The sequence below is a fragment of the Canis lupus genome, chromosome 1 (assembly GCF_003254725.2).
Source record: "Canis lupus dingo isolate Sandy chromosome 1, ASM325472v2, whole genome shotgun sequence".
Classification (NCBI taxonomy): domain Eukaryota; kingdom Metazoa; phylum Chordata; class Mammalia; order Carnivora; family Canidae; genus Canis; species Canis lupus.
The window spans coordinates 94,072,133-94,097,771 of NC_064243.1; the positions used below are offsets into that span (position 1 = coordinate 94,072,133).

General features: G+C 41.7%; 1 protein-coding gene across 1 annotated transcript in view; it reads right to left on the reverse strand.

The window, feature by feature from the left end:
- LOC118350864 (translation initiation factor IF-2-like) overlaps window positions 1–25,639 on the reverse strand; it is a 160,117-nt gene that overhangs the window by 28,107 nt on the left and 106,371 nt on the right. The window contains exon 5 of the mRNA XM_049107897.1: window positions 6,610–6,783. Coding sequence (XP_048963854.1) covers window positions 6,666–6,783 — 118 coding nt within the window. The 3' untranslated portion in view covers window positions 6,610–6,665. The remainder of the gene's footprint in view (window positions 1–6,609; window positions 6,784–25,639) is intronic.

Consider the following 25,639-nt stretch of genomic DNA (forward strand, 5'->3'; position numbering starts at 1 on the left):
CTGGAACCCATCTCGGGGTCCAAGTCCCTGCTCCGCTGTGTCAGGTATATTTGGACCCAAGCTCGAGCTTGTAAATAAACCCTCGTGTGTTTGCATCGGTGTCGGCTCCTTGGTGGTTTCTTGGATTCACAATCTTGGGCACTACATCTGGATGTGTCTTTTCTTGTAAACAGCATTTTGATGGGTCTTGTCTTTTTTTTTTTTTATCTAATCTAATACCTTGTGTCTTTTAATTGGAGTATTTACTTCATTTGCATTCAGAGTAATTACTGAAAGATATGAATTTAGTGCCATTATATTACCTATAAAGTCACTGTTTCTGTAGATTGGCTCTGTTCCTTTCTGGTCTTTGTTACTTGTGGGCTCTTCCTTTGCTCAAAGGATTCCCTTTAATATTTCTTGCAGGATTGGTTTAGTGTTCACAAATTCCTTTAGTTTTTGTTTGTCCTGGAAATTATCTTTCTCCTTCTGAATGATAGCCTTGCTGGATATTCTTGGCTGCATATTTTCCTATGTAGCACAGTGATATATCATGCCATTTCTTTCTCGCCTGCCAGGTCTCTCTGGACAGGTCTGCTGCCAGCCTTACATGTCTATCCTTGCAGGTTAAGGACCTCTTGTCTGGAGCTTCTTTCAGGATTTTCTTTTCATCTTTGAAATTTTGCAAGCTTCATTATCATATATCAATGTGTTGACCCATTTTATTGGTTTAGAGGGGGATTCTGTGTGCCTCCTCTACATGAATGCCTGTTTCCTTCCCCAGATTAGGGACGTCCTCAGCTATAATTTGTTCAGCTAAACCTTCTGCCCCTCTCTCCCACCCTTCATCCTCTGGGAACCCTATTATCCAGATACTATTTCACTTTATGGAGTCGTTGAGTTCTCTAAGTGTCCCTTTGTGATCCGATAGTTGTCATTCTCTCTTCTTTTTGGATTCCTTACTTTCCATCATTTTATCTTCTATATCCCTGACTCATTCTTCTGCCTCATTCATCCTCATTTTTATAGCCTCCATTTGGGACTGCATTTCAGTAATAGCATTTTAAATTTTGGCCTGACTAAATTTTAGTTCTTTCATTTCTATGGTAAGGGATGCTCTAATGTCTTCTATGCTTTTTTCAAGCCCAGATAATATCTTGTTTTAAATTCTAGTTCAGACATCTTACTTATATCTATATTGGTTAAATCCCTTCAGGTAGCAAAGTTTTCATTTTGGGCTCCACTGCTTATATTTTGCAGTAGCCTCCTTAGGCTAGCTCCCTCCCCTCTGCCATATCTTCAGACATATCATCCCCAGATCCGAGTCTAACTGATACAGTTTTGGTGGGGTGAGGTCTGGAGCTGAGGAGCCAAGAAAGAATTCTTTAGATATCTTTGGTGCAAAAAAGGTGGTTTTATTAAAGCATAGGGACAGGACCCAAGGGTAGGAAGAGCTGCCATGTCAGTTGTGAGGGGTGGCTGATTATATACTTGGGAGTTGGGGGAAGTAAGGAAAAGAGAGGGTTCAAAAGGATTTTCACATGCTAAAGAGAACCTACAAGATAGTGGAAGCCTTCCCATTGTCAAGTTAAGGTTGTTTTTCCCTCTAGCAAGGTATTAACATTAAGACAGTTGAGACCTTCCTGAAGGAATGTTACACATTTCCCACCTAGGAGTGTCTGTGGAGGGTGGTTTGCAGGGTGTCAGCTTGTGCTTGGTCTTCAGCTAGCCCTCTGTTTTCTCATCACTACCCTCCAAAAAGTGGTCACTTTTCTACTTGTAGAATTGCAGCATTTCTCTTCTCAGATATCTGATTTTGCAGGTGTTCAGAATGATTGATAACTATCTAGCTATATTCAAGGGACCAGACACTTTTAGGGTTCCCTACTCCTCTGCCATCTTAACCTACCCCCCCTCAACCAAAGGGGCATTTAAAGTCTTCACAGGCAAACATAGAAATAGTTATTTAAAAGTCTTAGCACTTTTAATATTGAATAGACTCAATATTTGCCCTGTAAGTAATCAAAGACCTGATAAAGACAAAACATATACTCTTTGTTTTTCTAGGTAGCTTACCTTAAAGGTAAAGAAAAACATTTGTTTATAATTTCTTATAAATACCAATAATCTAAGAAAGCTTTCTCCTTTTAACAGAAAAATCAAATATTAATTTTGCATTAGGTTACTTTTAATATTTAACCTCATTTCTAAATAAATTTATTTTAATAAGTCATCTTGACCTACACAGTTTTTAATTTTTAAAAATATTTCAAGTAGGCTCTATGCCCAGCATGGAGCCCAAGATGAGGCCTGAACTCATGACCGTGAGATTGAGACCTGAGTGGAAATGAGTTGGTCATCCAACCAACTGAGCCACCAAGGTGCCCCTGACTTCATTCATTCATTCATTCATACATTCATTCATTCATTCATTCATACATAGAGCATGCAAGTAGGGTGAGGGAGGGGAAGAGCAAGAGGGAGAATCTCAAGCAGGCTCCATGCTGGGCATGGAGCTCAAAATAAGGCTCTATCTCATGACCCTGTGATCATGACCTGAGCTGAAATCAAGAGTTGGACACCCAATCCATTGAGCCACCCAATGACCACACATTTTTAAAGATTCTTTTCTCATAAACCTTTTATAACCTTCTTTCCCCACCCCTCTCCCCAATCATATTCCACCCTAAGGTTTTCCTCTTTAAATAACCAGGCTCACATTAAGACAAAATTATTTTTTCTTCCCCCTCAACAAAAAGTCCATTTTCATTCCTCATACCTTCTTTTACAGAAAGCATGCATCCTACTTTTCTTACATATGGAGATGTTTCCCTCACTATTTTTAGTACCTTTACCTATGGAAACTATTAACGATCAACTTCACTAAAGTGGAGTAAGGAGCTTTCAGCACGGGGTGCTCTCATGGGCTACCAGCTCAAATGCAGACTGTACAGGAAGAGGCAGACTTGACCTTATGATGCAGGTGGAAATTAATTACTCCACTACACTAGCTGGAGGAAGAGACAATTTTTTCATCCACCCTCATTCCCCTGGCAATAGCCCAGCCAATGAGAGGCAGGTTCAACTCAGGCATTGAGAAGCTACCACCCTTGGAACTCCTAGTTTACTCCAAAGGATTTTAGTTCATATTAGCCTTCCTAACTACCACTTCTCCTGAAAAAAGTAGACCTCTCTTTTGTTCCCTGGACTTGCCTACAGTTTTGTCCCAGTTTGTTCGTCCCAAATTGTATTTCTGTTTTATTCCTGAATAAATCCATCTTTTGCTGGTAAAGTAACTGGCAGTTTTACTTTTAGCAAACCACATGTCGTGGAGAATTTTTAACCCTTAGAAACTTTAACTTCTAGTGAAAACTAAGCAGTAGGCATTGTGAACTATTATACCAGCCTTCTTGTTACTGACAAAGTTATGAATACATTTCATAAATTCTACAAACATGTTCTTCTTCATAGCATAATTTTTCAAGAGAGTATCAAAAAGGTTTACTAATAGACTCAAATTTATCTTTAGTTTGTTTGTAATAGGGAATCCCAAAGTAGGTAAATCTAGCTTACATAATTAAGGTTTCATTATTTTATCCTGTTTTGGAAATGATCTGGGCATTCAGTGAATTTAATTTAACTAATTTCTTAGCAAAACTTTAAGGTTTCAGGTTACCAAAAAGATTTGGAGGGATTATTTGAAAATTTTACCTACAAACATTGTATTTTGCCTTATTTACACCTATCAACTTATATATTCTTTTTTTAAAGATTATTTTATTTTATTTATTCATGAGATATGGAGAGAGAGAGAGAGAGAGGCAGAGACAGAGGGAGAAGCAGGCTCCATGCAGGGAGCCTGATGTGGGACTCGATCCCAGGACTCCAGGATCACACCCTGGGCTGAAGGCAGCCGCTAAACCACTGAGCCACCCAGGGATCCCCTCGACTTATATATTCTTAACAAGTACTTTTAGACTATCCACAAAAAGTGCATGAGCTACCTGACAAAGTCAGCCACTGCCCCAAGCTATTTTTTTGGTTGGTGCTGAAAATTTTGTAACCTATGTAATTATGAACTTACTTGGCTTATACTAAACCTAGGAAAAATACAAGTTTTAATTGTAAGACTGATAACTCTAAAATTTTAAGACTGAAAACTTCATTTTAATTAAACCAATGGTCTTAAATTAGTTTTAATATCAAAATATTTTTCATCAGGGAATTTCAAATGAAAGCCACAGTGAGATACCACCTCACACGTGCCAGAATGGCTAAAATTAACAATACAAGAAACAGCAGGTTTTGGCAAGGACGAGGAGAAAGGGGAGCTCTCTTGCACTATTGGTGGGAATGCAAATTGGCACAGCCACTCTAGAGAACAGAATGGAGGTTCCTCAAAAAGTTAAAAATAGAGCTACTCTACAATCCAGCAATTGGACTACTAGGTATTTACCCAAAGGATACAAAAATACAGATTTGAAGGGGCACATGCACCCCAATGTTTATAGCAGCATTATCGATAGCTGAATTATGGAGAGAGCCCAAATGTCCATTGACTGATGAATGGATAAAGAAGATGTGATATGAGTGTGATTAAGGGTGTGTGTGTGTGTATATACATGTGATGTATAGATATATATGAATATCTGTGTGTATCACAATGGAATATTATTCAACCATCCAAAAGAATGAAATCTTGCCATTTGCGATGACGTGGATGGAGTTAGAGTGTATTATGTGAAGTGAAATAAGTCAGATAAAGACAATTATCGTATGATTTCACTCATATGTGGAATTTAAGAAACAAACAGATAAACATAGCAGAGGGCGCTAAAAGAGAGAGAGAAAGAAACAAAGCAGAAGAGACTCTTAAAGACAGAGAACTCGGGGTTGATGGAGGAAGTGGGTGAGAGATAGGCTAGATGGATGATGGGTATTAAGGAGGGCACGTGTTATGATGAGCACTAGGTGCTGTATGTAAGTGATGAATCACTGAATTCTACTCCTGAAACCCATATTGCACTGTATATTAACTAGAATTTAAATAAAAATTTGGGAAAAAACCCAAAACCTAAAATATTTTCCCAGATCATAGGAACCTAAAACTCATTTGGATTTAGTTTCTATTTTGTTTTTGAGAATTTTTATGATTACTAAATTTATGTAGGTGCTTAATTTTCTTTAAGCCAATAAATAGAGCTCTTTTGCACATTAATTTTGGCAATATCATTACACATTAATTTTGGTACCCCTAAGTGTTTCAAGGTAATTGCTACTTAAAATTATTCTTCCTTTTCTTCAGCACAGGGCAATTTTGCTTCAATATCCTCATTTTTTTTTTTTATAATACCTATAAGTATTCTTTTTTTTTTTTTTTTTTTTTTTTTTACCTACAAGCATTTTGAGAGGAATAAGTGAATTTGAAGGATTGTTAAACATAGGTAGGCTTTGGGACACCTGGGTGGCTCAGTGGTTGAGGGTCCGCCTTTGGCTCAGGTCATGATCCTGGGGTCCTGGAATAGAGCCCCACATCAGGCTCCCCATGGGGAGCCTGCTTGTCCCTCTGCCTATGTCTCTGCCTCTCTCTCTGTGTCTCTCATGAATAAATAAAAATCTTCAAAAAAAAAAAATGATAAGTAGGCTTTGATTTGTTTCTAGATTTGCATTTCTGGTTTAGTAGGGGTTTATAAGACAAAGATAATTGTTTCTAATTCCCCCCAAAGAACTGGATATCAGCATGAAAGTCAAGGGACTGACCTGACTTTCTAAATTAACTTGCTTCTTTATATCAGGGAGAATGCCAACCAACATGAGGAATCTTAACATTTATGCCTTCGTAAAGTCTGTATAAAGCATTTTTAACAAAGCTTTCTTTCTGAGTTCAAAATTCAGCCTTGGCTTCTATCAGCACCTGGATATTGGCCTTTAGCTGATCATTTGTAGGAAGGCCTAGGAAGAATTTGGTCATCTGTTTCCTCTACAGGAGCTGGGGTTGTAAATTGTCACTAATCTTTTTCATTTCTCTTTACATTTGGTGGGATCTTCTGAAAGTGGAGGTAAAAAGGCCTTTATAATTTAAAAGATCTGCTGCTGTCCTGGGCCATGACCTTTAATATGGGGAGGAGTGTGGTTGTGGGTGGTTTAGGATACATCTGCAGAAGACCTTGCACAGGACTGCCTGAGGCTGGCAGAGAATCATAACAGCCCTGGAAGGTAGAAGGAATAGTACAGGACAGCCTCTGCAAATCCATTTCCTAGCTTTTACCATTTGCATAGCAAAGCTGTATACTTTGGCCTAGAGATTAGGCCAGAGTGCTCTCTGTAAATCTTGTAGAGAAAAAGTAGTTTGTGTAAAGAGACACGGGTCAGAACTGTGAACTCACCAGTCTGTGAGGCTGGCCTGAACAGCAGGTTTATAGGTCATGTACCTGCCTTTATTTCCCTCTTATAGTAATTCCTTCTTATGACAAATACACAAAGACAACACAGTGACCATCTCTGGGAGGAAGTGGATGAGTCATACCAAGAGTAAGTACCAAATCTACTGAGTCACAAAGCCCAAGCTCGTTCTACAAACTTTTCTCCAGCTTGTCTAAATTTAGAAAGTGAATGAAAAAGGTCTCTCACCACTCTTGGTTCCATTAAACCTGCAGGCTTAGTTCTGAGAGGCTTCTTACATTCATCTAGCTGCTTGTCAGATGTCCCAGGTCTCTCAGTGTCCAGTCAAAGTTTATCCTGCTGACTATGTCAACAGTTGGGGAGGACATTTTCTCTCTACTCTTCAAAGTTCTTCTTGTTAGTCTAAAAATTGAATTGACATAAGACAAATTAACCAGAGGAAAATCCTTCCTCCACCAAATTTTAAGTACATGCACAGGGAAGCCTAGGATTGAAGGTGAGACCCAAAGAAATGGTCAAGGCAGGCAGTACTTATACTCTATTTTTTTTTAAATATTTATTTAAGAGAAAGAGAGAGAGAGAGAGAGAGAGAGAGAGAGAGAGAGAGCGCACATGAGAATGAAGTGAAGGGGCAGAGGGAGAGGGAGAGAGAATCTGGAGCAGACTTTCTGCTGAGTACAGATCCTGATGTGGGGCTCAATCTCATGACCCTGAGATCATGACTGAGCTGAGACCAAGGGTCAGACACTTAAACAACTATACCCAGGTGCCCCTATATTCTTTAGACAAACACTAAACCTTTGAGGAATTGATGGGACAGAGAAAACTTATGCTTGGAAATTTACATTAATAAAGAAATATCAACTGAATTTGGGTTGGGGTAATACATTAGTGAAAGTAACAAGGTTTGTACATATAGCCTCCTCAGTTCTGCATGCCATATCTCTGGAGGTAAGAATGTCTGCCTACCTCCTGGTACAGGGAGGGTACATGTCACATGAGACTTATTTCTTGCTTTCTGGAGACCAAGGGGGCACAGAGTCTTTTTGCACTGGCTGTTTCTTAAGTTTAATTTAAAATAATCAATATACGGACGACTGGGTGGCTCAACAATTGAGCATCTGTCTTTGGCTCAGGGCATGATCCTGAGGTCCAGGGATCGAGTCCCATGTTGGGCTCCCCACAGGGAGCCTGCTTCTCCCTCTGCCTGTGTCTCTGCCTCTCTCTGTCTCTAATGAATGGATAAATAAAATATTTAAAAAAACAAAAACAAAATAATCAATATATTAATATGGTACATTTTAGGGTATCCTGCTCTTGGCCCCCACATGAACATTTGTGTAGGTTAGGGCTTAGAATTATCCAGATACCCTGGAACCACAATTGCCCCCCTCCTGTATCCTGGCCTCTCTTGACACTTGCCCTCTTTTAGGTCCCTTAAATGAATCTGAGTGGCTCACACACTACATACTTTGTCAGCCAACCTTGGCAGCCTGGACACTCCAGGCCTGTGGAACCAGTTCCCACCAGCTATATAGCCTCCAAAGAGGAGATAGCTTATCCTCAGAAAAATCTTTCTGAGCAGCTTTAAACTGTCAACAGTAAATCCCCAGGACTGATGGGGTTCCTGGCTTCTCAAGCAATCAAGGTTCTCAGGTGTCTCTTCTTGGAGGACACATTGGCAAGGCAGTACGGTTCCTATCAGTTCTGCCTTCATGGGAAATAGGCATATTTGTATAGGTAAGAGCCTGAAATAGGCAGATGCACTGTACTGCCAACAGCTTGGTCCCATGACCAAGCTTCCACTGAGACTTGTACTTTAATAGGTCCCTGGCTTCCCTGAACTATTGATGCAAGTATGTGAAAAACATACCCCATCAGCCAACCTTAGGAAACCGGAGCACAGCAGGACTGTGCAGCTCAGGCCAGTCCCATTTACCTGCACAGCCTCCAGGGTAGGGGAAGCAACCCTAACAGTCATTCTGAGGTGTTAGCTTTAAACTAGTAAAAAGTCAGCCACTATTTCAACTGGCTATTTGATGGGGCTTAGCAGTTATCAAGGCTCCCAAATATCTCTTCATGAAAGGTACCCAGAAAGCTAGATAGGCTTCTCCTGGCCAGGCAGTCCAGCCTCCTCTGCACTACCTTCAGGGGGAAGATGCACATTTGTGTGGGCTAGGGCAGATGTCTTATATTCCAACTGCCAGCTAGCATGACTCAGCTTCTCCTGACAATTGCCCTGTTCCAAGGCACTAGATGCAGATAAAACATTTGACAAAATACAACACCAATTTATGATAAAAACTCAGCAATCTAGAATTAGAAGGGGACTTCCTCAACTTAATAAAGACTATCTATAAAAACGTACAGCTAACATTATACTTAATGGTGAGAAATTCAAAATTTTCTCAACATGAACAGGAATAAGGCAAAGATGTCTCCTCTTATTACTGTTTTCAACATCATAATCAGAGATGTCAACAATCTGGAAGACAGAAAGTGGATAAGTGATGATAATTGACTTAGTAGAGAGAAAGTCCTAACTAATACAAATAGATTAAAAAAATCAAATTCTCAGCAAGTTATTATATGGATATCAACAGATTCTAGAGTTTTCACGGAGAGGTAAAATATCCAGAATGGCCAACTCTATAGAAGAAGAACTAAGTTATAGGACTGATAGTAGGAACCTGACTTCAAGACTTAGTATAAACTTACAGTGGTTGAGATAGTGGGGTACTGCTGAAAGAACAGACAGATCAGTGGAAAAGAACAGAAAGCCCAGAAAATGACTCATATGAATATAGTCAATTGATCTTTGATAAAGGAGTAAAAACAACACAACAAAGACCTTTCCATAAATGGTGCTGGGGCAACAAGACATCCATATTCAAAAAAAGTGAATCTAGACACAGAACTTTACACCATCCACAAAATTAATTTAAAATGGAACACAGACGTAAATGTGAAACACAGATAACTACAGACATGCCTCTTTTTATTGTCTCACAGATATGTAAATCACAGAGCTAGGTCTGTCTGTCTGTCTGTCTCTCTCTCTCTCTCTCTTTACAAATTGAAGTTTTGTGGTAACCCTGAATTACCAAGGCTATGGGCACCATTTTTCCAACAGTATTTTTTCAATTCATGTCTTTGTCACGTTTTGGTAATTCTCACATCTCTAACTTTTCCATTTTACTGTATTTGTTATGGTGATCTTTCATCTGTGATCTTTGATGTTACTAAAAGAGTATCTACATGTGCACTGAGAAACCAAAAATTCATTTGACTAGATTTACTATAATTGCATAAATATTATTATTACGTATTTAAATATTCAAATAAATAGTATGATTTATTCAAAGTGGTCTGGAACCAAACTCATAACATCTCTGAGGTATGCTAGTAGACAAAACTACAACAAATAGTAATATGGAATCAATGTCACTGAAGTGAGAACTTACACTAAAAAACCAATGACAAAAACTGATGTAGACACAGAAACTGAATGGCTATTAGATTTATCAACCAAAGGAGGAAAAAAATCTGATCCTCCAGGAGCAGAGATTGTGCAATTCAAGTCCATTACCACTGATGCTAAAACTTACCATCTTACAGCATTTGGAGAAAATAACACTATTTAGGAACATTTTTTACTTGGTAGCAGCAAACTGGAAATTAGGATGGCTTATACCTAATATATAATCCTTACATTATCTCCATGGAAAACTGCAGGAGGGGGATCCCTGGGTGGCTCAGTGGTTTAGCGCCTGCCTTCAGCTCAGGGCATGATCCTGGAGTCCTGGGATTGAGTCCCTCATTGGGCTCCCTGCATGGAGCCTGCTTCTCCCTCTGCCTGTGTCTCTGCCTCTCTCTCTTTGTGTGTCTCTCATGAGTAAACAAAATCTTAAAAAAAAAAAACTTTACTTAAAAAAAGGAAAACTGCAGGAGGATCTACTTATATAAAAATAAAATTAGGACTATAAATTATGATTTATGATAGAGGAAAGATACCCTCATCATTACATGCAATAGCAAAAGAAAAAGTTTTTAAAAGTTTAAATCCTGAGCCCTCACAGGACAGAACAACATTATTTACAATATTTGCAGAAGACAGAAATGTAGAACTGATTGACTTAATAAGAACTACTGAGGAAATAAGTCTTGATAAATACTATAAATGAATTCATTACAGTTGTAATGAATCAATGTGCAGAAATCCATTGCATTTTTCTACACTAATAATGAAGCAGCAGGAAGCAAAATGAAGAAAACAACCCTATTTATAGTTGTACCAAAAATAATAAAATACCTAGGAATAAACGTAATCAAAGAGGTGAAAGAACTATACTCCGAATACAATGATGAGGAAGATGGCGCCAAAAGTGAAGAAGGAAGCCCCTGCCCCTCCCAAAGCCGAAGCCAAAGCAAAGGCTTTGAAAGCTAAGAAAGCTTTCTGAAGGCAGCCCAAATATCCTCGAAAGAGTGCCCCCAGGAGACACAAGCTTGATCACTATGCCATCATCAAGTTCCCCCTGACTACTGAGTCAGCCATGAAGAAAATAGAAGACAACAACACACTTGTGTTCATTGTGGATGTCAAGGCCAATAAGCACCAGATCAAACAGGCTGTGAAGAAGCTCTATGACATTGATGTGGCCAAGGTCAGCACCTTGATCAGGCCTGATGGAGAGAAGAAAGCATATGTTTGGCTGGCTCCTGACCATGATGCTTTGGATGTTGCCAACAAAATTGGGATCATCTAGACTGAGTCCAGCTGGCTATAAATCTAAATATAAATTTTTTCACCATAAACAAAAACAATGATGAAAGAAAAGAAACGGAAATATATGCCATTCTCATAGATTGGAAGAACAAATATTAAAATATCTACACTACTCAAAGCAATCTACAGATTTAATGCAATTCCCATCAAAATATCAATAACATTTTCCATAGAACTAGAATAAGCAATCTTAAAATTTGTATGGAACCACAAAAAATCCAAATAGCCAAAGCAGTCTTGAAAAAGAAAAGCAAAGCTGAAGGCATTACAATTCCAGACTTCAGGTTATATTACAAAGCTGTGGTAATCAAAACAGTATGGTACCAGCACAAATGTAGACACATAGATCAATAGAACAGAATAGAAAGCCCAGAAATGTACCCTCAATTATATGATCAATTTACTTTTGACAAAGGAGTCTAGAACATGCAATGGGAAAAAGATAGTCTCTTCAACAAATGGTGTTGGGAAAACTAGACAGCTATAACAGCTAACAGACCACTTTCTTATACCATATACAGAAATAAAATCAAGATGGATTAAGGATCTAAATATGAGACATAAAACCATAAAAATCCTATAAGAGGGGCACCTGGTGGCTCAGTTGGTTAAGTCTCTGACTCTTGATTTCAGCTTGGGTTATGATCTCAGGGTCGTGAGATCAAGTCCTGCATTGGGCTCCATACTGGGCATGGAGCCTGCTTGAGATTCTCTTTCTTTATCCATCTGTCCACTTCCTACCCTCACTCATGTGCATGCCCCTTTCTCTCTCTCTCTTCTCTCTCTCTCTCTAAAAAAAAAAAGAAAGAAAGAAAAAGAAAAAAAAAGAGAGAAAAGAAAAGAAAAAACATCCTAGAAGAAAGGACAGACAAGCAATAATTTCTCTGACATTGGCCATAGCAGCATCTTTCTAGACAGGTTTCCGGAGGCAAAAAACATAAACAAAAACAAAAACAAAAACAAAAAACAAAATATAACGAAACAAAAGGAAAAATTCACTATTGGGATTACGTCAAAATAAAAAGCTTCTAAAAAACAAAAACAAAAACAAAAAAACTTCTATACAATAAAGGAAACAACCAGCAAAGCTAAATGACAACCTAGTGAGAGAAGATATTTGCAAATGAAATATCTGATAAAGGATTAGTATCCAAAATATATAAAGAACTTATACAAGTCAACATAAAAAAATGCCAAATAAGCCAATTTAAAAATGAGCAGAAGTGGGACACCTTCTGCTCTCAGAGGCTAAGTGTCTGCCTTTGGCTCAGGGCGTGATCCTGTAGTCCCAGAATTGAGTCCCACATCGGGCTCCCTTCATGGAGCCTGCTTCTCCCTCTGTCTGTGTCTCTGCCTCTCTCTCTCTCTGTCTCTCATGAATAAATGAATAACTCTTAAAAAAATAGAAGATATGAACAGACATTTCTCCAAAGAATACATACAGATGGCCAGCAGACACATGAAAAGATGCTCAACATCACTCATTATGAGAGAAATACAAATCAAAATCACAAGGAGATATCACCTCAGACCTGTTAGAATGGCTAAAATAAGAAACTCAAGGGGAGTTGGGTGGTTCATTCAATTAAGCCTCTGCCTTCAGCTTGAGTCATACCTTGGGGTCCTGGGTTCGAGCCCTGCTTCAGGCACCTGCTCAGCAGGCAGTCTGCTCCTACCTCTCCCTCTGCCGCTTCCATCACTTGTGCTCTCTCACTCTCCTTCAAGAAACAATTTTTTGCCAACAATTGTGAGCAAAAATGTGGAGAAATAGGAACTTTCTTGCACTGTTGGTGGGAATGAAAACTTTTGCTGCCACTGTAGAAAACAGTACAGAGGTTTCTCAGAAAGTTAGAAATACTCTACTATCCAGTAATTGCACTACTGGGCATTTACCCAAAGAATGCAAAAACACTAATTCAAAGGGATATATGCACCCTTATGTTCATTGCAACATTATTTACAATAGCCAAGCTACAGAAGCAGCCCAACTGTCCACTGAGAGATGAATGGATAAAGAAGATATGATATTATCATATCATATATATATCATTGTTATATATAATATCACATATATATTATTCATATATATACATATATAGGAATATATAGGAATATTATTCAGCCACAAAAAATGAAATCTTGCCATTTGCAACAACACAGATGGATCTACAGAGTATAATGCCAAGTGCAATTAGCCAGTCAGAGAAAACTATTGATGGTCTAATCCTAATGAGGATCAGCATAATACACTGAACAAAGAGCCATGAAATTGGCAACTGAAGAATCTATTAAGGAAAATCAGAATGAGGCTTAGCTTTGCTCAGATTCATAGACAATAGCTAGTGTTGGTCAGGAACATGGTAGGAAAATGACTGAAAAATAAGAGAAGAACATACAAGTTAAGACATATGGCAGACAAGAGCCCTGGCTCACATCTCTATCCTCATCACATATTTCTCTGCACATCAGAAGGACGCTTCTCCTCTAAACTAATCAGACTTAATAACCAGGTAGACAAAACCCACTAGGAAAATGAATAAGGCAGAGATTCCCGGAGTTGGTCTTAAAAAATACAATGATTTATGGCTAAGGAGGAAAGCAACTCAACACACAACCATACATACACAAACAAGAAGTTCAATGGAACATGAAACCTAAATGCTATGAAAATTGACAGGGCCATTGCATGGGCACCTGCATGGCACCAAACAGGTTCTGCTGGTAAACATATGAGGAGAGCATGGCTAGAGGCAAAGAGCATCTATATCCTTACCAAACACCTCCACTCTCAAATAAAGTATTGTGAGAACTGCCAAAGTTAAAGGTTGAAGGTCATTAACAAATACTCCAGATAGGTCAAAGCTGACACTCTTCCAAATCATACAAGTTGGTTTTAACAAACCCTTGTCTATATCAGAGAATAAACTGTATGCATGCACCATTGTAGATACATGGTCAGGAATAGGATTCCCCTATCCTTGTCAGAAAAATGATTTTAAAAAACCAACACCAGAGAATTAGAAAGCTGGATTGCTTGATATGGCATCCTAACTATCATATCAGATCAGATCAGGGCACCCACTTCATAGGGAAGGGAATACAAGGATGGGCTGAGGAACAAGGCATAATGTGGAACTTCCACTTACCCAACGCCTCTGGTTGAACTGAAAGGTAGAGTGGCTTGCTCACACAAAATTCTAGCTAGGTTTCTTACTAACAATCTGGATATGAAAGCTTATACTAAAACAATCTGGGAGGCTGTAAGATCTGTAAACCTAGATATAGGAAGGATGGAATAACCTCTGTTGAATAAACAGTGCAGACACCTATAGAGATAATAAGTAGCATTAACAATATGCTAGAATCTAAATTAAAGGAAACATATTAATTAAAAACAGATATATATATAGTACTGGGAAAACTATAGCACCCAACATCAATAAACCCAAGTGGGTGACCAAGTGAGATAATGGAAAATAATATGATGGTTCTATAAAAATTTCAGGCATCAAGAACACCGTCTTTTATTATATCAACACTACATGTTTAACATTTAGCCTAGCACGATGCAAGGTAGGTATGCCTGAGTCAATATCAGCACTCATGGCCATAATAAGTATAGGTTTCCTTGACTGGCAAGAATAATAAGAGAATTAAAAACATACAGGACACTCTCTCTATGAAACCACTTGCTAGCCACAGTCTCTTGCTGTTTTGTCACTACTGAACACCACATTCACTGCAGCCATGGATACTCTTCCAACAGCTCCAGAAATAGAAGTTGTACCACTGTTATGAATTGGAATGACACCTTTCTGGACCACCAGATACAACTCCATTGTCTGTGACATCCTCTACATCCTCTATGGACCACCATCCTGGTCACCTTATTGCAACTGAGGCCTCATCAGCATTACCAACACCCTTAGCATCACCAAGGCCAGCCTTCCCACCCCACCCTTTGCTATCAGCACCATTGGCTCACTGGGAAACCCTCAACCACCTAAGAAACCAGATACTTAGAGAAGTTGATGAAGCAGTGGAAACCTTCACTTCAGTCTCCACAAGGATCAACGAGGCTGATGAACAACACCCACTATTACATACTGAATTGGAGGATAAGATTGGCCTGACTGCTAACTGGATCTTGGTATTATAACCCACCTGAAAAACCAAGACAACTGGGCACTGACTTCTGTACTTTCCCCTCATCTTACTGAAATCGATGCAGCATTGGACTGGTGGTGGAGATTCTGTGAAAATAACCATGATTTAATTTCTGAATTACTTTGTGGGCTGCATTTTATTGTAGAAGAGCAGCTGCTGAATCTGTACAATTATACTTTTAAACATTAACAGGCAAAAAAATTGATGATTTACTACACTCCCAGTTTGCACTGTTTAATCCATCGCCACTGTTAGAGGAATTTGTCTAGAGGGTGTGATCACTGGAACCAGACCTGGGTGATCATAGGCTCCTCATGCATCCCCTGCCCTTGGAATGTGGGTGCCGCTTGCCGTCCCTGCTCCAGGATGTCACTCCTAGTCTATGGCCCTGAGATAGTGATGTGTTGATACCATCTGGATGGTATATATGGCTGATCCCAGGTAAGGCCTCTATATAAACCTTAAGATGTGGCAGGCCAGTTAGAGATACACTCATCTTCCTGCTGCCCAAGACAAACCCAGTATATAAGTTCCATTGCTAACTAAACCTGCCACCTTCCAATCTGGAGTGGCTGCCTCTTTCTTCAGCTTCTCCCTGTCCTCTGAGTATGGGGGCTAGTTTCAGATCATAACTGACAAGCTCCTGAGGAGCCTCAACCCAAGATTGGTGAGCCAGAGATGGGACAGAAGACATGGGCTTTGGCAAAGAGGCATCTGCGGGAGAAGTCCCAACTAGTCAGGGATCTCTGTGTTGGAGCGGTGGCCCACATGTCCCATAGCTGTGGATGACTGCGTGAGTGTAAGGACAACCTGAAAATACCAGCCATTCTAATGCACTTGTTGGAGGAACTGTGCCAAGTGCACTGCAGCAGAGAAGGGAACCGCATGGCTGTGCGGTGGGCTCCCTCTCCTGTGGGCAGTTTGGCTGTCTACTGATATCCATTAGAGGCTGAAGCTAAAGGTAGAAATTTGGAGGAGAGCTGAGGTTAGGGAAGGATATAATTGTCTATCACTCTGCTGGCTTCAGGGCCTGCAGACAAGGGGGAGAGAGAGCAAGATGATATACTGGGCCTTTGCACGTGGCCCTGCAAAACTAGGAGCACAAGATCTGTTGACAGTTAAGGCCTGATCCCATGGACGCTACGCCCAGTTGTGACACTAAGAGGTGGGATCCCTAAAGAAGTGAGGAGATTAAAGGGCCAGATGTTGTGATTGACAAGGAAGTAGATCAAATGCCCTAGGCCATCTAACCCCTAATACAAAGGGAACAAAAGCAAAGCAATGCAACCCCAGCCAGTGGGTAGCACCCCCAACCCCCACAAATTCAGGAACATTTATGAGAGAACATACCCCTACTGAGATTATTAGTATAGCTGCCAAATTCCAACAAAAGGCCAGGAATATCCAGGCATGGTTAGTGTAGCTATGGGATACAGAGTCCAATGGATTTTTCTGACACGGCAAGGAGGCACAGAAAATGAGCAACATCACCACACATTCTGCCCTCTGGCAGCACCAGCACTGTGCTGGGGTGGGAGAAAGGTACTCACTCACATACTGGATCATTCTATCCTGCAGAAGGACCTCCCTGGGCAGGGGGATGCTGGAAATCTACAGAAGAGGTACAGCAAATTCTTAGGAAGTTGGGAATGAGACAAGCAACCTACATTCCTATCTTTGAAGGCTCTGATTAAGCCACATTCACTGCAGGAATGAAGGCCAGGATTCTTCAGTCTGCCCACAGCACCTGCTGTGGGATACTGGTATCCATGCTGAGCTCCGTTGTGGGACATTTAAGACAGGCAAGCTACTGCTTATCTGGGTAAAATGGACAAATTTCAGACAGGATATAGGATATGGGGAGGACCCAGGACATAGGGAAAGCTTGGAAAGTCAAAAGCTCTCCTAGTTTGCTCTAAAGCATCCAGTAATACTAATCCACAAGTTAATGTGGTTTGACTTCATTGCTGCAGAATCCTCCCTTCTCTGCAACAACCCAACAACCCAACAACCCAACACTGTGCTGGTCAGCCTGTGGAAAGCCTTAAAAACTGAACAGTAGTTCCTATTTGCCCCACATGCTCCTACTATCCATGATGCCTCATTTCTTCCAGAAAAGGCCTCAAGGATACAGTCCTAAGTAGAGTGGGTGCCTCTCGTGTCTAGGTCTAGGATGCAGGCCAAGACTGCCTCCGGAAGGTCACTGGAGGCCACCAGAGGCTTCATGGTGAGCTCACTATTCACTGGTCCTCCAGAAATAAACAAAGGGTGACAGCTCTGGCAGATACTAGAGCTGGATGTACTCTAATACATGGTAGCCCTCAGAGGATTCCTTGGTCCCCCCAATGTCATTGATAGTTAGGGAGGGCAGACAGTTATGGTCAGGAAGGTCCTTGGACACTGCAAATATGACATCCCCACCTCCACTGAGAATATAAGGTTTCTATCTCTCCAAGACAGAGGACATATTGGGCATTGATATCCTCCAAGGGTCAAACTCTAAACTTTTATCAGTGATTTCTGCCTCTTGGCTAAAGTCATCAAATCAGTACTGAGGGAAATAGGAACTGGGAACTGGTAAGCCTGCCATACCTGCAGAGTGGGGACCATTGAATGTATAAATTGTCTGGAGGCAGAAGAAGATGAGAGAAACCACTCAAGAACTGTACCAAGTGGCTACTGTATGCCCAACCCATAGTAGTCTCAATAGCCCACTATAGTCTATGGTCATAAAAAAGTCAAGTGGTTCATGGCAGATGACAGTGAGCCACTGAGAATTGAATAGGGCAGTGCCCCCCCATCTGTTGGCTTTGACCAACAATGCTACCATCTTAGATACCTTGGCCATGTTCCTAGGACTGTACCATGCTATGCTGAACTTAATAAATGCCTTTTCCAGTATACCCGTGACCACTGAGTCACAGGATCAATTTGCCTTCACGTGGGAGGAGCAACATAGACCTTTCAAGTGCTTCCCCAAGATTATCTGCATGGCCCCACCATATACATGAGGATGGCATCCCACATCAGTGAAGTGGACCCATTATATTGATGACATAATGTTAAAATGTGAAGATTTGCTTCTGTTGCAAGATACCCTTCAAGCTTTGCTGGGGCATCTATGAGGGTGAGGATGGGCAGTGAACCACATAAAATTCAAGGTCAGCATGGACTGCAGTAAGGTTTTTGAGAGTTGCCTGGTCAGATAAGACTGTGTTGTCCCAGAAACTGTGATTGATGAGGTACAAACTTACCCAACTGCTATGAATGTGAACAAGGTACAAGATTCCTAGGGCTTTGGGGGCTTTGGGTGACTTTTATTACCCACCTGGCACAGTGCCTCTGTCCCTTATACCACCTGGTAAAGAAAGGGCACATGTGGGACAGGGGATCAGAGCAGTGAACCTACCTTTGAGAAGCAAAACTACTAGTGAAGCAGGTTATAGCTTTAGGCATCTCTCAAGCAGGGCTACCATTTGATATAGATGTGTCTGTGACTAGAGGTGATATAGGCTGACCATGTGGCAGAACAGTGTCCCTAGGATTTTAGTCTCAGCTCTGGAAGGGGCAGAAAGCTGGTAACCCCCACCCCCACCCCCACCACCTAAAGGAGCAACTGTTCCTAGCAGTGGACAAAGTGCTGCTCCAGGTAGAGCCTCTCACTAAAGAATAGTCCAAAGTGATAAGGACTTCCCTGCTGGTCAGTGAGTGGCATGACAATATGTTCCACTGACCTATCCCTGCTTTGGCTCAAATCCCCACTGTGACTAAAGGCATGATCACTGGCAGGAGAGGAACCCCCTGTCTACTTAGCCCACTGTCTCTAGAAATGCAGGTACTACTAGGCCCTGTAGGGTAAATGTTCCTGCACCTGCTTCTGTCATCCTGCAGCCTGTAGAGTGGAAGCAGGTTAAATTCTGCTGATGACTGGTGTACAGAAAGATCTAGTCCTTGCAGTCTACCACACCAACCACGGTCACAATTCAGCCCAACACTGACATCATCTGGATGGAAACAGGAACACAGCACAGCAGCCAGTTCACCCAAGGCTGATCACTCATGAGCACATTAAAACCTCTGCACTGATGGTTGGGTTGTTCTAAAGGGATGAACACCATGGTTTGGACATGACTTGGACATCGGGAAGCTGATGGTTGGATGATCATGAATAAGCCCTTGAGGAGTCAGGATATAAGGAAACATATTTAGGTTCACTGCAAGAGCATGAGGTTGTCCTCACTGCTTTTCATACCCCAGCTCCTATGGCACTGACAGCTCCTGACATCAGAAAGTAGATGCCCTTGTTCACGTATGAGCCTTTGCAACTGATGCTCAGTAGGTACAGCAGACTGGGTGCATAGACCGTGGCCACCACAGCATCCAGGTGAGATGGCATATTGCCAAGAATGTCAGATTGCCCTTGAAGTACAACAAGTTGGTTAATGCAGTAGTACCATGTCCTGTGTGTTTTATTTTTAAAGATTTTATTTATTTATTTGATGGGGGGGGGGGGCATGAGCAGTGGGGAGGGGCAGAGGGAGAGGGAAAGCAGACTTCCCGTTGAGCCAGGAGCCTGATGTGGGCTTGATCTCAGGATCCTGGAATCATGAGCTAAGCCAAAGGCAGATGCTTAACTGACTGGGCCACCCAGGTGCCCCATCCTGTGTTTTAAACAACACTCAAGGCAATTGCCAAAGGAGTCTGAGACCATCTACTGGTATTCCTAACTGGAGAAGGATTGGCAAATTGATAATATTGGCTCCCTCCCTCTGAGTGAGGGTTGTAAATATGCCCTGGTTTGTGTGGACACTGCATTTGGCCTAATCCAAGCTTCTCCCCATCACCCTGCAAACCAGACTGCCATCATTAGGGCTTAAAGAAGCTGAGTACCATGTATAGATACCCTCTCCATTTAGACAGGGATTGAGGGTCACATTTCAAAGATCATAATGTGCAAGATTGGGCAAAAGGCCACGATAATGAGTGGAGGTTCCATCTCCCCTAAGACCTGCAAGCAGCAGGGTTGGTAGAAAGGAAAAATGGAGTATTAAAGCAGCAGATAGAATCACAAACTGGTAAACCCACCTTGGCTGGGTGGACTAAAGTACTGTCCAGGCTTTAATTCATTTGAATGATTAACCAGTAGGTCCTGTTGCCCTCTTATGCCAGACTGGGGACCATGCTGAGGCACCCAATATCGTAGAGGTATGGACATTATAGGGCACAGCCATTGCCCCCGACACTCATGGATGATTAATATGTTGTGCTGCTGAGACCAGCAACCCCCTCACACCTGGGAAAGGAATTAAGCACTGGGAAGTCCCACCAGATTGGGTGAGCTATTTCACACTCCTGGGTGGCAGGAAATGACTCAATCTCCCCTGGGATCCTGCTGTACTGCTGTAGAAGGACGTGTTGAAGTGCATTACACTTGGAATGGAATATGTGCCATAGAAAGAAGTGAAAAGACCAGTGTCCTGACCTGGCGTATCCCACCCCCAGTCCATCTCTCCTCACAGTGCTGCCTCCTCCAGCCATCAAGGCTGGAATGTGCAATCTGGCCAAACTCCTAAGGCTGCAGCCACATTAACATCTAAAAATCAGGCCATAAGTGTCATTCTTGTAGAAGGGGAAGGCCTCCCCATACATTTTCCTCCTAAATATTTGTCTTTTGACCTCAGGTTCTGCTGCTCCTGTAGTGCCCAGTCACAAGGTGAGCACCTGAAGGAAATACCTTTCTACAGTGGGCCCATGTGTATGCCTGACAAGGAATCAAGCCAACTCTTGGATATATGGGCAGCTGCCCCTCTCGAGCTTGCCAGGATTGCCTATGGTGGGTATTGTCCCTCCAGAGAAGGGATCTGATGGCCCTAAAGCACTACATTATGCAAGAACAAGGTAGAACCAGTGCCCTTGGTTCATCTGATATCACCAATACTGATCTAGAAATCGTTTTTTTTTCTTTTTTTAATTCATAGAGACACAGAGAGAGAATGAGAAGCAGAGACACAGGCAGAGGGAAAGGGAGAAGCAGGCTCCATGCAGAGAGCCTGACGTGGGACTCCATCCAGGGTCTCCAGGATCACACCGTGGGCCGCAGGCAGCGCTAAACCGCTGCACCACTGGGGCTGCCCCAGAAACCTGGCAAGTACACACACTACCGATAACATCAGGCATGGGTATTCTTTTTCTGCCAAACACACTATAAAGGCAGCGCATCAAACTGTTGATTAGCAAGGTCCTAGAAAGACCACTGGCAGAACCATGAGTGGCTATGCTCAGGTTTGGGATGGGTTTATGTGGCTTACTTTGGTTTAAGGAGATTTGAGGAGCTGGGCATCCCTATGTTGGAAATAGGAAAAAAAAAATCACTCTAAACAAAATCAACCCCTTTTTACCAGAAACATGGGATGAATACCACTGGGACTGTGCAGCCATTCTCTCAGGTGAAGGGAGAAGGACTAGCCTGGCACTGACAGGTCATACCACCCAGGTATTTATTGGGTAGCCCCAAATGGGGCCTGGTGGTTTTGTGGCACAAATCTTTGGCTATGGCTTCTACCTTTGGCCATTTTATCCTGGGTTTTCTTTGGGCACAGGGGAAAATCTGCCCCATGGTAACATCAGTTGACAAGATGGGCAAAATGGGCACACTCTGTCTTTGACTGGTATGATCATTTGGTTGCTGTCTTTGTTTGCTCCGTGGGCTTTGCAGACATTGCAGCACATGGCACATACAGCCCTCATTTAATTCACTCACTAAGCCTCCAAGGAATGCTGAAAAATCTCGTCCTTACTGAACCCTGAAACATCTCTAATGAGAACAACCGTCCTTCAAATAAAATAGCCTGGGACATTATTACTGCCTCAGAAGGAATGCTCTGTGTTCGTACCTCATGAATCTGCTAATGTATCACATTTATTATGTCCCATGAGGATACAAGTAAATGCCCTGAGTGATCGGGCCACCAGGCTGGATTTAATAAATCAGTGGTTGGGATCATGGGACTCCTGGTGGAAAAAGTTGTCACTAATTCTGGGAATCCTTGTCTTGTTTTCTCTTGCATTGTAGCCATGGCATCTGCCTCTAGCGCAGCCAGACAGACCACAGGCACCACCTTCAGGCTAGTGAAGCCCCTTGTTGACCACACAGGGCACACTGCAGAAGAGGGGTACATGTGGGGTTGGAAGAGCTAGTCATGAAAGGTGGAGTGTCTGCCACTTGCTGTGAAGTGGACCCAGGCAACTGGAAGCTCCTTGTCCCATCCCCTTGTCTTCCCTGCTCCCAGAATCTGCTCCATGGACACAGCCTTGAGATGGTAAAGTGGTGTTAGACCATCTGTATGGTCTACATGACTAAGGCCAGTGAGGCCTCTATTTGAACCTTTAAGATGTGGCAGGTGGGTAGGGGATCTACTCCTTTTGCTTTAAGTGCCTCTGCTTAGTAATCCTGCCTCTTTCTGCCCTCCGAACAGGGACCACCTTCACATTACATCTAGGAAGCTCCCAAGGAGCTTGCAAACTAATGGTCATGGATTAGGTCATTAACAATAGATCCACGTACACTATGGCTAGACTTTAGCAGAACAGGAACACCTACTAATGCATGCAGAGGACACATAGGAAACTTAGCACATGACACCATTAACCTTGGGGGTATATAGCAGGCTTCAGTCTCATACCACAGATTTCTGCCCCAAGAATATGGGATTCTTTGTTAATAAATCCTCACACAATCATATTGGGAGCTACAATAGTGGCTTAGGACTTGAAATTTATATGCAGGACTTTCCAGACAGAGATTCCCTGAAAGTGCTCAGTTCTATCCAGTTTCACTTATGTCCAATTTGCAACCTATGCTCAAAACAGAGTTAACTAAAAGGAAGAAATGCTTACAGTTCCTCGCTGGGTGGGTAGGAGGTTTAAGTGGAAAAACAATGGCAGCCACCTTTTCCTTAATTCCAAATCAATCAGATCATATTAAGCTTTAAAAAGTTTGAAACCAGACGGTCTCAATTTAACACATGTGCCATGGCAGCTTTGTCATCACTGGGTACATAGATGGATAAAATCAGCAGTATGTTACAAAATATGAGTGAATTTCACATGGAAGTTACCAGAGCAATGGGAATTCCACATAAAGCAGTTAGAGAAATTGCTAAAAATAACAAAATACTGAAAAACCGACCTGAATGGTGTTTCTCTAATTCTAGATTGACAATTGTTGCAGTTAAGATTGGCTGAAATGTGGGATACAAAGAATCACAGAACTTTTATGATCTTGGAGCACTCCTGGTCACCTGAGATACTAGATAACCCAGCCAGAAGTGAAGTGGACACCACATACCCCAAAGGTCACAATTCCTTGGGCAACCATGAAATCGGACTTTTGGCATGTCAAGGAGAAAATACAACATTGGGTACCACACTTCTATAGTTTCCCAACATCAAAAGACAGAATGAAACCTACTGTCCACAAAAGCTCCTTTATGACAGAAAGAAAAACATGATCCAAAGGACGTGTTGGTGGAATGGAGTGAAAATGTCCTTATACCTCTTAGAACTTGGGCTTCAGTACCTGTGAGCACTTCAGTGCCTTCTTAGGCAGTTTTGTATAATATTAGAAAATTGGACCAGGACAGTATGGTCTAAGCCCAGCCTCTGCCTAACCTGCTAGCGTCAAGGGAAATGTAAGGACACAATGTGATGGGATGCGTACACCTAGAACAGGTCATGAATGTAACAAAGAAAAGGAAATGATATTTTTGGAGGCTAGAGAATATAAAGGCACTATTAAAAGAGAAATATTTCACAATGAACCTCCAAAAATTACTCTTATAAATATGTCATAGGTTAGGAAAGTAAAGACAAGTACAGAAACTTTGGAAGTCGAGGCTAATAAAGTAAAAGAACTTTTCAGGAAATGTAAAAATATGCATTCCTGAAGCAAATGGCAGCCTTGAATTGTGATGTTCTGGTGTACGGACACATGCTTGATGGTGCTAATGCATGTCCTCCCCATCGCCCCCCTGGAGACCTTAAGAAAATAATATTTACATGAAAACATGATTGTCAAGGAAGTTAAAAATGACTGGCTTAAGAAGTTTAACCTTTGGGGATCCCTGGGTGGCTCAGGTTTAGCGCCTGCCTTCGGCCCAGGGCGTGATCCTGGAGACCCGGGATTGAGTCCCGCGTCGGGCTCCCGGCATGGAGCCTGCTTCTCCCTCTGCCTGTGTCTCTGCCTCTCTCTCTCTCTCTCTCTCTCAATGTCTATCATGAATAAATAAATAAATCTTTAAAAAAAAAAAAGAAGAAGAAGTTTAACCTTTGATCATTTGACGGTTACATACAGCGCCATGTTCAAGATTACTTTGTTGTGCTTATAGTGATCATATTAGGTACATAGGTGCTGGAGCTGGTAATTAAAGTATGGGTCTGAGAACATGCATCAAAAGGAAAATACTCACAAACTGTGACTGAGTGTGTGATTAAGACCGTAAGTGATGTGCAATCTCAGGGCAGACTGACGTTTCTGTGGACTTGGATTAGTACAAGACATTAATTAGGCCCCAGTGTGAATTACTGTGTGAGTGATTTGAAATCACAGGGTGGATTGTTGTGTGTTGATGTGATATAATTTCAAATCCACTTACTTCCGGTGAATTCCCTCCCAAAATTGTTTTTAGGGGTAAAGTTGCTTTGATCTAAGAAAGCAGAAAGTTGTGTCAGGATGGGATCATCCCACATGCCCTCACCTGTAAGAACTCAGTAGCTTGGCTGCTGTAGTGAAGACACAGGAGAAGCAACTATGATAGAGTGACACTTAGACTATGAACCTCGACAGCTGTAAGGTCTATCCGAGGAGATTCGGTCCTAGCAAAGCGACACTCTGCTGACCTAAAATCTCTCTCCTAAGACCGTGAAACAATTAACTCCTTATAAGGAAAAGGAGACCCTCTTATGGGCAGTGGTAAAAGCCATGCAAGGGCCCCTCAGGGAAGTACATTTGGCCCATCAACACCAGTGCCCTCCTTCTCCAGAAACGTGCTTTCGCAACACCCGACTTTTACTTTGGTTCTGGCAGCTGGAGGCCAGATCTTGGTTGGCACAGGTGTCTCTCCAAGGGCCTATTCCTATAAAAATATACCTCAAATACATTTGAATTTTATCGCTTTCATTTCCCTTTGCCTGTGATCAGTCTAGCATTAGTTTGGAATATGTTATTTCTTTAATGATAAATTAAAAAGCATTGCCCTGTGTGCTAGTAGCTGGAGATACCTGCACAGTGAACTGGTGTTACAGACA